Here is a 17,500-nt window from a genome sequence, read left to right as displayed (position 1 = left end):
ACTGAACTCTGTCTGCGAAGTAGTTGGTGAACCAAGCGAGGCAATCATTTGAGAAACCAAGGCTATTGAGTCTGCCGATAAGAATACGGTGATTGACAGAGTCTAAAGCTTTGGCCAGGTCGATGAAGATGGCTGCACAGTACTCTCTTTTATCGATGGCGGTTATGATATCGTTTAGTACCTTAAGCGTGGCTGAGGTACACCCGTGACCAGCTCGGAAACCGGATTGCACAGCGGAGAAGGTACGGTGGGATTCGAAATGGTCAGTGATCTGTTTATTAACTTGGCTTTCGAAGACTTTAGAGAGGCAGGGCAGGATGGATATAGGTTTATAACAGTTTGGGTCTAGAGTGTCACCCACTTTGAAGAGGGGGATGACCGCGGCAGCTTTCCAATCTTTAGGGATCTCGGACGATACGAAAGAGAGGTTGAACAGGCTGGTAATAGGGGTTGCAACAATGGCGGCGGATAGTTTTAGAAAGAGAGGGTCCAGATTGTCTAGCCCAGCTGATTTGTACAGGTCCAGGTTTTGCAGCTCTTTCAGAACATCTGCTATCTGGATTTGGGTGAAGGAGAAGCTGGGGAGGCTCGGGCAAGTAGCTGCGGGGGGGGGGTGTTTGGCTGGGGTTGGGGTAGCCAGGACGAAACCATGGCCAGCCGTAGTGAAATGCTTATTGAAATGTTCGATTATCATGGATTTATCGGTGGTGACTGTGTTACCTAGCCTCAGTGCAGTGGGCAGCTGGGAGGAGGTGCTCTTGTTCTCCATGGACTTTACAGTGTCCCAAAACTTTTTGGAGTTAGAGCTACAGGATGCAAATTTCTGTTTGAAAAAGCTAGCCTTTTCTTTCCTGACTGACTGCGTGTATTGGTTCCTGACTTCCCTGAACAGTTGCATATCGCAGGGACTATTCGATGCTATTGCAGTCCGCCACAGAATGTTTTTGTGCTGGTCAAGGGCAGTCAGGTCTCATCAGCAGCCAGCCCCTGGACCAGTCCGTCAGCAACCAGCCCCAGGACCAGTCCGTCAGCAGCCAGCCCCTGGACCAGTCCGTCAGCAACCAGCCCCAGGACCAGTCCGTCAGCAACCAGCCCCAGGACCAGTCCGTCAGCAACCAGCCCCTGGACCAGTCCGTCAGCAACCAGCCCCAGGACCAGTCCGTCAGCAACCAGCCCCAGGACCAGTCCGTCAGCAACCAGCTCATCAGCAGCCTGCAGGAGGAGAAAGATGGATGTCAAACATGTTTGAAATTGAATGGTCTTCTTGCCTAAGGAATGAGACACCCCGCATGGCTGTCAATGTGATAAGGATGCAACCGGGGCCGACGCGGATGGCGGTTACTCATGTGCAGGACATAAAGTCTTCTTTTGAACTGTTCATCCCAGACACCATCCATAAAAGCATTCTGGACTGCACTAACTTGGAAGGAAGGCGTGCTTTTGGAGAGAGATGGAAGAAAATGGACCAAACTCATTTACATGCATACTTTGAGGTTCTTATCCTTGCTGGTGTTTTCAGATCCAATGGGGAATCCACAGAATCTCTGTGGGATGCAGAAACTGGCAGAGAACTTTTCATTGCAACAATGTCTCTGGAAAACTTCCACATTATTTCCAGGATTATCAGCTTCGATAACAGAGACACCAGACCAGCTCGGCGGCAGAGAGACAAGCTAGCTGCAATCAGGTCAGTGTGGGAGAAGTGGGTGGACCACCTTCCCCTGTTTAACAACCCTGGGCCCAATGTTGCTGTTGATGAGCAGCTTATACTATTTAGGTGCCGCTGCCCCTTCAGACAGTACATACTGTCTAAACCCGCAAAATTTGGAATCAAGATCTGGGCTGCCTGTAATACTGCTTCATCATATGCGTGGAACTTGCAAGTGTATACAGGGAAGCCAGATGGAGGAGCCCCTGAGAAGAACCAAGGGATGTGGGTTGTCCTGGACGTGACACAGGGACTCCGTGGCCCCAACATCACTTGCGATAACTTTTCTATTCCCACAAGCTGGGACAGGAGCTCCTCAAGAGGAAGCTGACAATGGTGGGAACAGTACGGAAAAACAAACCAGAGCTCCCACCTCAGCTGTTGAATACACGGAACAGGCCTATCAATTCCTCTCAGTTTGTGTTCATGGCCGACACGTCCCTAGTGTCCTGAGTGCCAAAGAAAGGCAAAAATGTGGTACTCATGAGTACGCTGCATAGGGATGGGAGAATCTGTTACAAGGAACATCAAAAAACAGAAATCAATGGATTACAATGCCACAAAAGGAGGGGTGGACAATTTAGACAAGCTGGTGACTGGTTACAGCTGCAAAAGGATTCAGGAGGTGGATGCTGGTGCCCCATCCGCCCGACCCACAGAACCAACAACTCCAATACCGGAAGTAATTGTGAGTGATGTTGTTGCATGTGTGTGTGTCTGACTCTCTTACCTTGGCCTGCTGTAACTATATATGTGAGTGAGTGAGATGTTAGTAAAATTCCTGAACTAAATATTTTCATAATTCTAGATTGCAGCCGGTAGCAACAAGAATGTCACAGATCCCTCTGGAACATTCATCGCTCACACCTGGCTCCTATTTCCACTGGTTGTATTTGTATATACGTGCCCTTTGTTCACCATGGTGCTGTCCGTTATTGTTACTATGTCCGTTGGTGCGTGTGAGTACCTGTGCTGTGTGTTTTGGCTTTCGGGCCCTTGTGGATTGTGTAGATGATTACGGGTCTCGTCCCGTGTGTTATTAATCATTGTGCTCGTGTGTAGATATTTGAGGTACTCCTCGCTCTTTTGTTTGGGTTTCAAACCTGTGCTTTGTATAGTGTTTGTTTGGTCTTCGTCCCTGTGCCCTTACACGGCACGCTATAATTTGGGTTATAATAAAATACCCTATTAAGCATTCCTGCGCCTGTCTCCCGAATCATTGCTACCAACGTGACAGAATGATCGAACATTAAGGGAGACAGCGAGAATGGACCGTCCGACTCCGCTGTGACTGGTCCGTCCGGCACCCCCGCAACTTCAGCAGCCACAACTGGCCTGTCCAACGCCGCCACAACCGGTCCGTCCGACGCCACTGCTACTGGCCTGTCCAACGCCGCCACAACCGGTCCGTCCGACGCCACTGCTACTGGTTCGTCCAACGCCGCCACAACCGGTCCGTCCGACGCCACTGCTACTGGTCCGTCCGACGCCGCCGCAACTTCGGCAGCTGCAACTGGCCTGTCCAACGCCGCCACAACCGGTCCGTCCGACGCCACTGCTACTGGTCCGTCCGACGCCGCCGCAACTTCGGCAGCTGCAACTGGCCTGTCCAACGCCGCCACAACCGGTCCGTCCGACGCCACTGCTACTGGTCGGTTCGACGCCGCTGCTACTGGTCCGTCCGACGCCGCCGCAACTTCGGCAGCTGCAACGGGCCTGTGCCTTTACACGGCACGCCGTAATTTGGGGTATAATTTAAAAAACTATTACGCATTCCTGCGCCTGTCTCCCAGATCCTTGTTACCAACGTGACAAAGAAGAAGCGCTGTGATGTGTGGACCCAAGAAGGACAGGAAGACAAAGTAATACATTTGCAACACAAATACAGTAAAACTCTGTCCTTCATGTGGTGTGTAGAGCGGGCTTCATTTGTGTTCAATGGGGCTCATATATCATTTCCATAAAATACTGTCTGTAAAATGTGTCCTTCCAATTTGTTCAGTTCTTTTTGAAATGTTTTAATTTTTTTATTTAACCTTTATTTAACTAGTTTAACTTTTGTTTACAAAAAACACATTTTATCAACAACAAAATAACGAATTGGGCTTTTATTGATAAATGTGAACTAGCAGAGGTAAATATTAACCATGGATGCTGTCCATATTGCTTGTAATTGATATAAGTCTTTTCGATAAATTGTTATGGCTGTATTGTTTTAAAAACCCAATAATGTTGTGGGTCCATCAGACCCGTGAACATTGGGTGAAAAACTAAAACATGACCACCACACATGGGTTAAGATAACGTGATCCTAACGTAAGCCACAGCCACACACAAAGAATAGAATCATCTAGAACCTCTTCATTTATTTGTGTTCTGGGATTTCAAAGGATAACAAGTGGTTGGAAGCAACCCCTCATTCAACAGCCAATGAATAATGTCCTTTGAAGCCCTGAATGCCCATGGCCTTACATCGTCCAATTAGGCGGGATCTGAGAGAAACGCCTGCTGCTGATTCCCTCCCTCAATCCCCTCTCTAACGGCCTGTCTCTCATAGATCCCTTTAGCCCCACAGTGGTCATGTAGGACGCAGCAACGCAATGTCCTCAACAGCCATGTACAGTAATGTACTGTAAACATCCATCAAGAAGGTCAAATACTGTTCACTGCAAGGAGGTAGATAGTGAATGGATGGTCTGGGGTGTTTGAGGATCTCCATGTTTCCTCTCTCTATGCTTTCTTTCTTTCTCGCCCTCAGACTCTTCAAACTGTTTCTCTACAGTGAAAGGATACTATTTTGGCATTGACTAATGGACTGCTGTCATGGAGGTCCTGCAAACGACTCACATCCTCTCTTCTTCCTCCTCACTGCTATCTCTGTGGTTTCTAATATTGTGTCAGATAATACTGTATATGATCTCAGAAGACATCCATAGAATCTAAGAAGATATCCATAGAATCTAAGAAGACATCCATAGAATCTAAGAAGACATCCATAGAATCTAAGAAGACATCCATAGAATCTCAGAAGACATCCATAGAATCTAAGAAGACATCCATAGAATCTTAGAAGACATCCATAGAATCTAAGAAGACATCCATAGAATCTAAGAAGACATCCATAGAATCTAAGAAGACATCCATAGAATCTAAGAAGACATCCATAGAATCTAAGAAGACATCCATATAATCTAAGAAGACATCCATAGAATCTAAGAAGACATCCATAGAATCTAAGAAGACATCCATAGAATCTAAGAAGACATCCATAGAATCTAAGAAGACATCCATAGAATCTTAGAAGACATCCATAGAATCTAAGAAGACATCCATAGAATCTAAGAAGACATCCATAGAATCTAAGAAGACATCCATAGAATCTAAGAAGACATCCATAGAATCTAAGAAGACATCCATATAATCTAAGAAGACATCCATAGAATCTAAGAAGACATCCATAGAATCTAAGAAGACATCCATAGAATCTAAGAAGACATCCAGAGTAAGCATATTTCTGTGAGGACAATGTGATGGAGAAGTTCTATGGAGGCACCAGCATCAACAATCCAGGGAGAATCTAATCAACATACTTTTGCCACAATCCTGAATATCCTCCTGACTATTCTCTATTGAATCACATTCTATGATTGAATAAGATACAAACGCCCTGAATATTTAGGCTCCATGCATACCATTGTAATTGGTACAGAATGTTCTCTTATAACAGTCTGATACATTTACATGTAAAACATCCCTTTGATAAAATCCTTCTTTGTGCGAGGTGATATTAGTAGATGAAATTGCAATGATAGACCATCCCCTGGCGAGGGAGACCGCCAGCATGTCAAATACTTTGAAGAAAATTTAGTTTATCTTTATCCACGGGAGAGTTCCTTGTTTAAATCAAGCCATTTCCTTCATAATGATTAGCTTCCCCCACTACTCCACATTTCTGAATATCTGAATACGCCTCATCTTTATATTTTCATATGCTGCTAATCTGTTCAGAGACTATAATATACTGGTGGAGCATGTTTCCTAATCCGGCCCAATCTGGATTATAACTTCTGATTCTTTTCATTAACTATGACAAGGGTGTTCCCAGAACCAGGGGTCATCATGGATGATACACACACACACACACACACGCGCGCGCGCACACACACACACACACACACACACACACACACACACACACACACACACACACACACACACACACACACACACACACACACACACACACACACACACACACACTCACAGATGCACACACACACACACACACACGCACACACACAAACTCTACTGTTAGCTTGAGACTCATCCAGAGAGGAACTACATGATTGAGTCCAAATCCTGTAATTGACTTGCACATTGTCATATAAAGACAGTGATATATGTACGGGATTCTAGATTGTTCTGGTTCCCTATGCAGACATCTGGTCAGGGCTATAACCCTCCGACAGAAACATATTATTGCTATTAGTGGAATACCGTAAGAGGGGGTTTGACCCAAAGCCTTCCTTTATCCGCTGTGTGTCCTTCTTTCTGTATCTGGAGTAGGTCACGGGGGAACATAGAATTTTCTAGGAATTCATTGAGTGAGGATTCGTCTGTTTGTAGATGGAGGGGATGCTTTGTAGATGGAGGGGAAGCTTTGTAGATGGAGAGGAAGCTTTGTAGATGTAGCATGAAAGCATATCAACAATGGACGCCTTTCAGAAGCGACAGTAAACACTACTTAACAGGATGGAGCAGTCTAGTGACTACTGCTGGAGGGTAGGCCTGCATACCTGGCCTTATGACAACAACACACCTTTACCTTTTCACATTGACTCAATAGTTTACATCTGCAGGGATTAGAAGTAAAGAAATGCATAGCATGTTCAGGAATGGTCAGGAGTAACCTTCATGCACTGATGTTCTGCTCCAACATGTACATACATGCATACATACATACATACATACATACATACATACATACATACATACATACATACATACATACATACATACATACATGCATACATGCATACACACGCATACACGCATGCATGCATACACACACACACACACACACACACACACACACACACACACACACACACACACACACACACACACACACACACACACACACACACACACACACACACACACACACATACATACATACATACATACATACATACATACATACATACATACATACATACATACATACATACATGTTAATGGTTATGTGCTTATTATGTGTATATGTGTGTCCTTCTCTGCACAGAGATCCTGAACGGGGGGGTTTATGTTGACCAGAACAAGTTCCTGTGCCACGCCGACACCATCCACTGGAGAGACATCATCAAGAACCCCCAAGCTGAACTCTTGGTGGTACCGTCCAACAACAGTGGCCTTGGATGTGAGTATGGGGAGAAACCACAACGCTGAGAGGGAGGGGTGGTCGAGGTGCTGATAAAAATATTGAGGGATGCTTCTCTAAACTTCCAAGGTGCACAATATACACACACACACCTTCACACCTTCACACGCTTACATATTTCCTCAGTTTCATACAAATTATATTGTTAAAATGTTCCTTTTTTTGTATCCTTTTTCTCTGTTTTGCTGAAGGTGAGTTGGAAGCAGCATCACAATAGATCAGTGATTAAACTCACATGGAGGTGGTTGTGTTGCTATGCAGCCAGGCCCATGGTGATTCTGTCTCAGCTGCACATAAAGCTCACTAAAGCTGACAGCCAGCTCCAATCAAAGTGTTTGGAACACTGATATGGCTACCGGCCATTGTGTGTCAAAACACACAGCCATTGGCTACCGGCCATTGTGTGTCAAAACACACAGCCATTTTAGTTCCAAGTCCAGTCCCCCAAACCTTCTCCACATTTTCAATTTGTTTTCCCCTCCCTAGATTGCATTGTATGCCAAAGAAAAGTGAGGGCATGATATGCATTCAATATCAGTGTAGAAAATGTCACTGAATGTCACAGTGATCACTAAAAACAGCACGTATGACCACAAAATGTCACACAACGCTCGAGTGAGCATGTAGTTTCTCCCCACAAGGTGTCCTTCACTATAATGTCTGTTTGAGATGTTAGAAGAAGAAGAAGAAGAAGAAGAAGAAGAAGAAGAAGAGAGGACAGAAGAGAGGACAGAGGAGAGGACAGATGAGAAGACAGATGAGAGGACAGATGAGAGGACAGATGAGAAGACAGATGAGAGGACAGAGGAGAGGACAGATGAGAGGACAGATGAGAGGACAGAAGAGAGGACAGAAGAGAGGACAGAAGAGAGGACAGAAGAGAGGACAGATGAGAGGACAGAGAAGGGGACAGAGGAGAGGACAGATGAGAAGACAGATGAGAGGACAGAGGAGAGGACAGATGAGAAGACAGAGGAGAGGACAGAGGAGAGGACAGAGTAGAGGACAGATGAGAGGACAGAGAAGGGGACAGAGGAGAGGACAGAGGAGAGGACAGAAGAGAGGACAGAAGAGAGGACAGAAGAGAGGACAGAAGAGAGGACAGAGGAGAGGACAGAAGAGAGAACAGAGGAAGAGGGAGTATAAGACAATAAGAGTTGGCATAAAATGAGAGAGTGGCTCGGCGTGCATGGGAGCCCAGGTTGCCAGATTGAGGCTTACTTTGAGGTTGCCAGATTGGGTCGCTATTTAACATAATCATTTTTGGAGTGAGCTAGGCGTAATTTCACAGGCAGGCAGGGGGCCGAGGGTGACATTCACTCAGCCCTCCACTTCAGCATGTAATTACCACACAGTCAATTAAAGCCTGATGATGACAGGTCCATTCACGCTCACTGACGGTGGGCTATGATAACTGTTATGTGTCATGTCCCCACTTTATGCCTCAGAGAGATGACTTGACTGGGGAGTGGATCCTTGTCCCTCATACTTACTGTAGACCCAGAGAGAGCCAGCGAGAACAATGAGAGCACACTCACCCACTCTCAGAGCACACTCACCCACTCTCAGAGCACACTCACCCACTCTCAGAGTACACTCACCCACTCTCAGAGCACACTCACCCACACTCAGAGCACACTCACCCACTCTCAGAGTACACTCACCCACTCTCAGAGCACACTCACCCACTCTCAGAGTACACTCACCCACTCTCAGAGCACACTCACCCACTCTCAGAGCACACTCACCCACTCTCAGAGTACATTCACCCACTCTCAGAGCACACTCACCCACTCTCAGAGTACACTCACCCACTCTCAGAGTACACTCACCCACTCTCAGAGTACACTCACCCACTCTCAGAGTACACTCACCCACTCTCAGAGCACACTCACCCACTCTCAGAGTACACTCACCCACTCTCAGAGCACACTCACCCACTCTCAGAGTACACTCACCCACTCTCAGAGTACACTCACCCACTCTCAAAGCACACACTCACCCACTCTCAGAGCACACTCACCCACTCTCAGAGTACACTCACCCACTCTCAGAGCACACTCACCCACTCTCAGAGTACACTCACCCACTCTCAGAGCAGACTCACCCACTCTCAGAGCACACTCACCCACTCTCAGAGCACACTCACCCACCCTCAGAGCACACACTCACCCACTCTCAGTGAGTGGGTGAGTGTGGGGGTGGTTTCTGAGAAAGGGTGTGTTTAGGGGGAACGGTTAATGTGTGGTGAGAGGATGTTTGTGGGTGGTGGGTTGGAGGATGGAGGTTTGTGTTTGTGTGGATGGTTATCTGACATGTTTGTGTGTGTGTGTGTGTGTGTGTGTGTGTGTGTGTGTGTGTGTGTGTGTGTGTGTGTGTGTGTGTGTGTGTGTGTGTGTGTGTGTGTGTGTGTGTGTGTGTGTGTGTGTGTGTGTGTGTGTGTGTGTGTGTGGTCCGCAGGCAAACGATGTCATCGCTCTTGTAACGGACGCTGCTGGGGCCATCAGGACAACCAGTGCCAAAGCTGTACGTATTACACACACACACACACACACACACACACACACACACACACACACACACACACACACACAAGGTCAGAGAGAGCAAGAGAGAGAGAGATGAACAGAAAGAGAAACAGAGAGAGAGAAACAGAAAGAGAAAGAGCGAGAGAAACAGAAAGAGAGAGAGAAACAGAGAGAGAAAGAGGGAGAGAAACAGAGAGAAAGAGGGAGATAAACAGAAAGAGAAAGAGCGAGAGAAACAGAGAGAGAAAGAGCGAGAGAAACAGAGAGAGAAAGAGGGAGATAAACAGAAAGAGAAAGAGCGAGAGAAACAGAGAGAGAAAGAGCGAGAGAAACAGAAAGAGAAAGAGCGAGAGAAACAGAAAGAGAAAGAGGGAGAGAAACAGAGAGAGAAAGAGCGAGAGAAACAGAGAGAGAAAGAGCGAGAGAAACAGAAAGAGAAAGAGGGAGAGAAACAGAGAGAGAAAGAGCGAGAGAAACAGAAAGAGAAAGAGCGAGAGAAACAGAAAGAGAAAGAGGGAGAGAAACAGATAGAGAAAGAGGGAGAGAAACAGAGAGAGAAAGAGCGAGAGAAACAGAAAGAGAAAGAGGGAGAGAAACAGAGAGAGAAAGAGCGAGAGAAACAGAGAAAGAGAAAGAGCGAGAGAAACAGAAAGAGAAAGAGGGAGAGAAACAGAAAGAGAAAGAGCGAGAGAAACAGAAAGAGAAAGAGGGAGAGAAACAGAGAGAGAAAGAGCGAGAGAAACAGAAAGAGAAAGAGCGAGAGAAACAGAAAGAGAAAGAGGGAGAGAAACAGAGAGAGAAAGAGCGAGAGAAACAGAAAGAGAAAGAGCGAGAGAAACAGAAAGAGAAAGAGGGAGAGAAACAGATAGAGAAAGAGCGAGAGAAACAGAGTGAGAAAGAGCGAGAGAAACAGAGAGAGAAAGAGCGAGAGAAACAGAGAGAGAAAGAGCGAGAGAAACAGAAAGAGAAAGAGCGAGAGAAACAGAGAGAGAAAGAGCGGGAGAAACAGAAAGAGAAAGAGTGAGAGAAACAGAAAGAGAAAGAGGGAGAGAAACAGAAAGAGAAAGAGGGAGAGAAACAGAAAGAGAAAGAGCGAGAGAAACAGAGAGAGATCAAGCAGCTGAGGAGTTCACTGTAACACTCCTCTGCGCAATGACAGGGTGAACTCCAGTCGTCATAGACAACCATAGAGAGTGATTGGTCTTTTCTCTGCCGTTCCTCAGTCAGAATAATAGAGCTAAGAGCTCCACAGCTTTCTGTCCTACCGCTTCATTATGTTCCCACACAGAGGGACAGGAAGTGAGCACTTAAACGCAAGGCTTTGACAACCCAGAATTATTATGCCACTGTGTGAAGTGTGTGTGTGTTGTTGGGGTCCTCTTCTCTTCTCAACAGGATATAAACCCAGTGGCATACAACAGGGGTGTAGGGATTGATTTAGAATTGACCACGTTCCATATCAGGCATTTTCTATGGAGAGCTATAACTTACACTATATAACTGGCAGTGCATTGTGTGTGTGTGCGTGTGTGTGTGCGTGTGTGTGTATACCTGTGTCAGTAATGTAAACCCTGTGCTCTCCACAGTGACCAAGACTGTGTGTGCTGAGCAGTGTGACGGCCGTTGCTTCGGCCCCTACGTCAGTAACTGTTGCCACAGGGAGTGTGCTGGGGGCTGCTCGGGACCCAAGGACACAGACTGCTTCGTATGTGGACACACGCACACACACCTACAAACACACACACACACATACACACACACACACACACACACACACACACACACACACACACACACACACACACACACACACACACACACACACACACACACACACACACACACACACACATACACACACACACACACACACATACGCTCACACAAACATGCCCGCGCATACACACAGACACCTACACAGTTATCCACAGTTAACCCCCCTCACACACACAAACACACACACACACACACACACACACACACACACACACACACACACACACACACACACACACACACACACACACACACACACACACACACACACACACACACACACATTACTCTCCCAACACAACAACAGAATTCACACAAATGTTCTAATTCCCCAGTTACTGAAAGACACATCTCTGTGTGTTTAATAGACTGTAGAAGTCTACTGACTCCTCCTCAGATGAAACAACCAAATGGCTAATTTATTATTCTAATTATGATCCTTCATCCCCTAACATTTTCTGTTCATTTAATGAAGGTATGTTTTCTACTAACAGAGCGATATTACAGCTGTAACTTATAGAGCCTTATCCAATTCAATTACTAGTCACTATTAGAGGTCGCAAACACTGACGACAGACAAGTTCAACGTTTTATGAGAAAAACATTTCACCATTTAGCCTTCGGATCAATGGCTTCTATTTGACTCACAGTTGACTCAAATATGGTGTGTCTGGAGGCTTGGAGGATAAGAGTGTTTTGGCTGCAGATCCAGTATGACCTGGAGGATAAGAGTGTTTTGGCTGCAGTTACAGTATGACCTGGAGGATAAGAGTGTTTTGGCTACAGATCCAGTATGACCTGGAGGATAAGAGTGTTTTGGCTGCAGATCCAGTATGACCTGGAGGATAAGAGTGTTTTGGCTGCAGATACAGTATGACCTGGAGGATAAGAGTGTTTTGGCTGCAGATACAGTATGACCTGGAGGATAAGAGTGTTTTGGCTGCAGATACAGTATGACCTGGAGGATAAGAGTGTTTTGGCTACAGATCCAGTATGACCTGGAGGATAAGAGTGTTTTGGCTGCAGATACAGTATGACCTGTATACTGTAATATGATTAAACCTGGCTAAAAACGACTGTTCATGTAGTAAACAGTAAACAGTGGTGTGTCCCTGTGTTCCTCAGGGCTCAATCCCATCTAACCATCCTTGTAGTATTTACATAATAGCTCTGTATCCCACTGTGAAGTAAAATCACCATATGGTTTAGGGTAGTCTGTTGTAAAACATACCACTTCTAGGTAGACGGCTCTAACACGTCATGCTTCCACATTTCAGAATAAGATGTGTTTGCCCGGACAGTAGTTTCTAAACAAAGACCACGTCAATGTACATTACTGTGGCTGGTCTAATTGAGTCCTACCCCACGCTCCTATACCCTCAGACTGTGTGCATGTTCCTAATGTTTCCTCTCCAGGCCTGCACCAACTTCAACGACAGCGGGGCGTGTGTGACCCAGTGCCCCCAGCCCTTTGTGTACAACCCCACCACCTTCCAGCTGGAATCCAACCCACGGGCCAAGTACACCTATGGATCCTTCTGTGTGGAGAAGTGTCCCCGTAAGAACTGGTTACCTGACCCACACCATGCATAACGCTGGCATGACCCTTGACCCACACCATGCATAACACTGGCATGACCCATGACCCATGACCCACACCATGAATGTTCCACATTTTATTGAGTGCAATGTTTCAACCTGAATGTCTTCAAAACTATTGATGTACAAATCAATTCAGGGGACTGACACAGACACATGCACACAACCATCTAGGACAGCCCTGTGGAAGAGTTTCTGTAACGTGTAGAGTAACGTTATACACAACCATGTAGGACAGCCCTGTGGAAGAGTTTCTGTAACGTGTAGAGTAACGTTATACACAACCATGTAGGACAGCCCTGTGGAAGAGTTTCTGTAAAGTGTAGAGTAACGTTATACACAACCATGTAGGACAGCCCTGTGGAAGAGTTTCTGTAAAGTGTAGAGTAAAGTTATACACAACCATGTAGGACAGCCCTGTGGAAGAGTTTCTGTAACGTGTAGAGTAACGTTATACACAACCATGTAGGACAGCCCTGTGGAAGAGTTTCTGTAAAGTGTAGAGTAACGTTATACACAACCATGTAGGACAGCCCTGTGGAAGAGTTTCTGTAAAGTGTAGAGTAAAGTTATACACAACCATGTAGGACAGCCCTGTGGAAGAGTTTCTGTAAAGTGTAGAGTAACGTTATACACAACCATGTAGGACAGCCCTGTGGAAGAGTTTCTGTAACGTGTAGAGTAACGTTATACACAACCATCTAGGACAGCCCTGTGGAAGAGTTTCTGTAAAGTGTAGAGTAACGTTATACACAACCATGTAGGACAGCCCTGTGGAAGAGTTTCTGTAACGTGTAGAGTAACGTTATACACAACCATCTAGGACAGCCCTGTGGAAGAGTTTCTGTAACGTGTAGAGTAACGTTATACACAACCATGTAGGACAGCCCTGTGGAAGAGTTTCTGTAAAGTGTAGAGTAACGTTATACACAACCATGTAGGACAGCCCTGTGGAAGAGTTTCTGTAACGTGTAGAGTAACGTTAGTGTATATCTGTGTGTTGTGTCCCAGATAACTTTGTGGTGGACCACAGCTCCTGTGTGAGGGCTTGTCCCAGCAACAAGATGGAAGTGGAGGAGAACCGCATCAAGATGTGCATCCCCTGCACTGACATCTGTCCCAAAGGTACCCACATACTGTACCCCCATAATGACATCTGTCCCAAAGGTATCCACATACTGTACCCCCATAATGACATCTGTCCCAAAGGTACCCACATACTGTACCCCCATAATGACATCTGTCCCAAAGGTATCCACATACTGTACCCCCATAATGACATCTGTCCCAAAGGTACCCACATACTGTACCCCCATAATGACATCTGTCCCAAAGGTACCCACATACTGTACCCCCATAATGACATCTGTCCCAAAGGTACCCACATACTGTACCCCCATAATGACATCTGTCCCAAAGGTACCCACATACTGTACCCCCATAATGACATCTGTCCCAAAGGTACCCACATACTGTACCCCCATAATGACATCTGTCCCAAAGGTACCCACATACTGTACCCCCATAATGACATCTGTCCCAAAGGTACCCACATACTGTACCCCCATAATGACATCTGTCCCAAAAGTATCCACATACTGTACCACCATAATGACATCTGTCTCAAAGGTACCCCCATAATGACATCTGTCCCAAAGGTACCCCCATAATGACATCTGTCCCAAAGGTACCCCCATAATGACATCTGTCCCAAAGGTACCCACATACTGTTCCCCCATAATGACATCTGTCCCAAAGGTATCCCCATAATGACATCTGTCCCAAAGGTATCCCCATAATGACATCTGTCCCAAAGGTACCCCCATAATGACATCTGTCCCAAAGGTACCCACATACTGTTCCCCCATAATGACATCTGTCCCAAAGGTATCCCCATAATGACATCTGTCTCAAAGGTATCCCCATAATGACATCTGTCTCAAAGGTATCCCCATAATGACATCTGTCCCAAAGGTATCCCCATAATGACATCTGTCCCAAAGGTACCCCCATAATGACATCTGTCCCAAAGGTACCCCCATAATGACATCTGTCTCAAAGGTACCCCCATAATGACATCTGTCCCAAAGGTATCCCCATAATGACATCTGTCCCAAAGGTACCCACATACTGTTCCCCCATAATGACATCTGTCCCAAAGGTATCCCCATAATGACATCTGTCCCAAAGGTATCCCCATAATGACATCTGTCTCAAAGGTATCCCCATAATGACATCTGTCTCAAAGGTACCCCCATAATGACATCTGTCCCAAAGGTACCCCCATAATGACATCTGTCCCAAAGGTACCCCCATAATGACATCTGTCCCAAAGGTACCCACATACTGTTCCCCCATAATGACATCTGTCTCAAAGGTACCCCCATAATGACATCTGTCCCAAAGGTATCCCCATAATGACATCTGTCTCAAAGGTACCCACATACTGTTCCCCCATAATGACATCTGTCCCAAAGGTATCCCCATAATGACATCTGTCTCAAAGGTACCCACATACTGTTCCCCCATAATGACATCTGTCCCAAAGGTATCCCCATAATGACATCTGTCCCAAAGGTATCCCCATAATGACATCTGTCTCAAAGGTATCCCCATAATGACATCTGTCTCAAAGGTACCCCCATAATGACATCTGTCCCAAAGGTACCCACATACCAGAACTCACATTATTTTATGTCTGTACCACCCCTTACCTCTCTGTCTACTCCCATCTACCACCCCTTACCTCTCTGTCTACTCCCATCTACCACCCCTTACCTCTCTGTCTACTCCCATCTACCACCCTTTACCTCTCTGTCTCCTCCCTTATACCACCCCTTACCTCTCTGTCTACTCCCATCTACCACCCTTTACCTCTCTGTCTCCTCCCTTATACCACCCCTTACCTCCCTGTCTCCTCCCATATACCACCCTATCCCTCTCTGTCTCCTCCCATATACCACCCATTCCCTCTCTGTCTCCTCCCATATACCACCCCTTACCTCTCTGTCTTCTCCCATTTACCACCCCTAACCTCTCTGCCTCCTCCCATATACCACCCCTTACCTCTCTGTCTTCTCCCATTTACCACCCCTAACCTCTCTGCCTCCTCCCATATACCACCCCTTCCCTCTCTGTCTCCTCCCATATACCACCCCTTACCTCTCTGTCTTCTCCCATTTACCACCCCTAACCTCTCTGCCTCCTCCCATATACCACCCTTACCTCTCTGTCTCCTCCCTTATACCACCCCTTACCTCCCTGTCTCCTCCCAAATACCACCCCATCCCTCTCTGTCTTCTCCCATATACCACCCCATCCCTCTCTGTCTCCTCCCATATACCACCCCATCCCTCTCTGTCTCCTCCCATATACCACCCCATCCCTCTCTGTCTCCTCCCATATACCACCCCTAACCTCTCTGTCTCCTCCCATATACCGCCACTTACCTATCTGTCTCCTCCCATATACCACCCCTAACCTCTCTGTCTCCTCCCATATACCACCCTTTACCTCTCTGTCTCCTCCCATATACCGCCACTTCCCTCTCTGTCTCCTCCCATATACAACCCCTAACCTCTCTGTCTCCTCCCATATACCACCCCTTCCCTCTCTGTCTCCTCCCATTTACCACCCCTAACCTCTCTGTCTCCTAACCAATCCTGATGTCTGTACCACCCCTAACCTCTCTGTCTCCTCCCATATACCACCCCTAACCTCTCTGTCTCCTCCCATATACCGCCACTTCCCTCTCTGCCTCCTCCCATATACAACCCCTTCCCTCTCTGTCTCCTCCCATATACCACCCCTTACCTCTCTGTCTCCTAACCAATCCTGATGCCTGTACCACCCCTTACCTCTCTGTCTCCTAACCAATCCTGATGTCTGTACCACCCCTTACCTCTCTGTCTCCTCCCATATACCACCCCTAACCTCTCTGTCTCCTCCCATATACCACCCCTAACCTCTCTGTCTCCTCCCATATACCACCCCTTCCCTCTCTGTCTCCTCCCATATACCACCCCTTCCCTCTCTGTCTCCTCCCATTTACCACCCCTAACCTCTCTGTCTCCTCCCATATACCACCCCTAATCTCTCTGTCTCCTCCCATATACCACCCCTTCCCTCTCTGTCTCCTCCCATATACCACCCCTTCCCTCTCTGTCTCCTCCCATTTACCACCCCTAACCTCTCTGTCTCCTAACCAATCCTGATGTCTGTACCACCCCTAACCTCTCTGTCTCCTAACCAATCCTGATGTCTGTACCACCCCTTACCTCTCTGTCTCCTCCCATATACCACCCCTTCCCTCTCTGTCTCCTCCCATATACCACCCCTTACCTCTCTGTCTCCTAACCAATCCTGATGCCTGTACCACCCCTTACCTCTCTGTCTCCTAACCAATCCTGATGTCTGTACCACCCCTTACCTCTCTGTCTCCTCCCATAT

General features: G+C 46.7%; 1 protein-coding gene across 1 annotated transcript in view; it reads left to right on the top strand.

Moving 5' to 3' along the window:
• Window positions 1–17,500, top strand: part of LOC120050848 (receptor tyrosine-protein kinase erbB-4-like) — a 175,957-nt gene that overhangs the window by 42,528 nt on the left and 115,929 nt on the right. The window contains exons 5-9 of the mRNA XM_038997377.1: window positions 6,993–7,127; window positions 9,609–9,674; window positions 11,263–11,381; window positions 12,869–13,010; window positions 14,063–14,176. Coding sequence (XP_038853305.1) covers window positions 6,993–7,127; window positions 9,609–9,674; window positions 11,263–11,381; window positions 12,869–13,010; window positions 14,063–14,176 — 576 coding nt within the window. The remainder of the gene's footprint in view (window positions 1–6,992; window positions 7,128–9,608; window positions 9,675–11,262; window positions 11,382–12,868; window positions 13,011–14,062; window positions 14,177–17,500) is intronic.

This window comes from Salvelinus namaycush, chromosome 7 (assembly GCF_016432855.1).
Source record: "Salvelinus namaycush isolate Seneca chromosome 7, SaNama_1.0, whole genome shotgun sequence".
Taxonomy (NCBI): Eukaryota; Metazoa; Chordata; class Actinopteri; order Salmoniformes; family Salmonidae; genus Salvelinus; species Salvelinus namaycush.
Note: the sequence above shows the minus strand (reverse complement) of the source record. Positions and strands in the feature narration are given on the sequence as shown.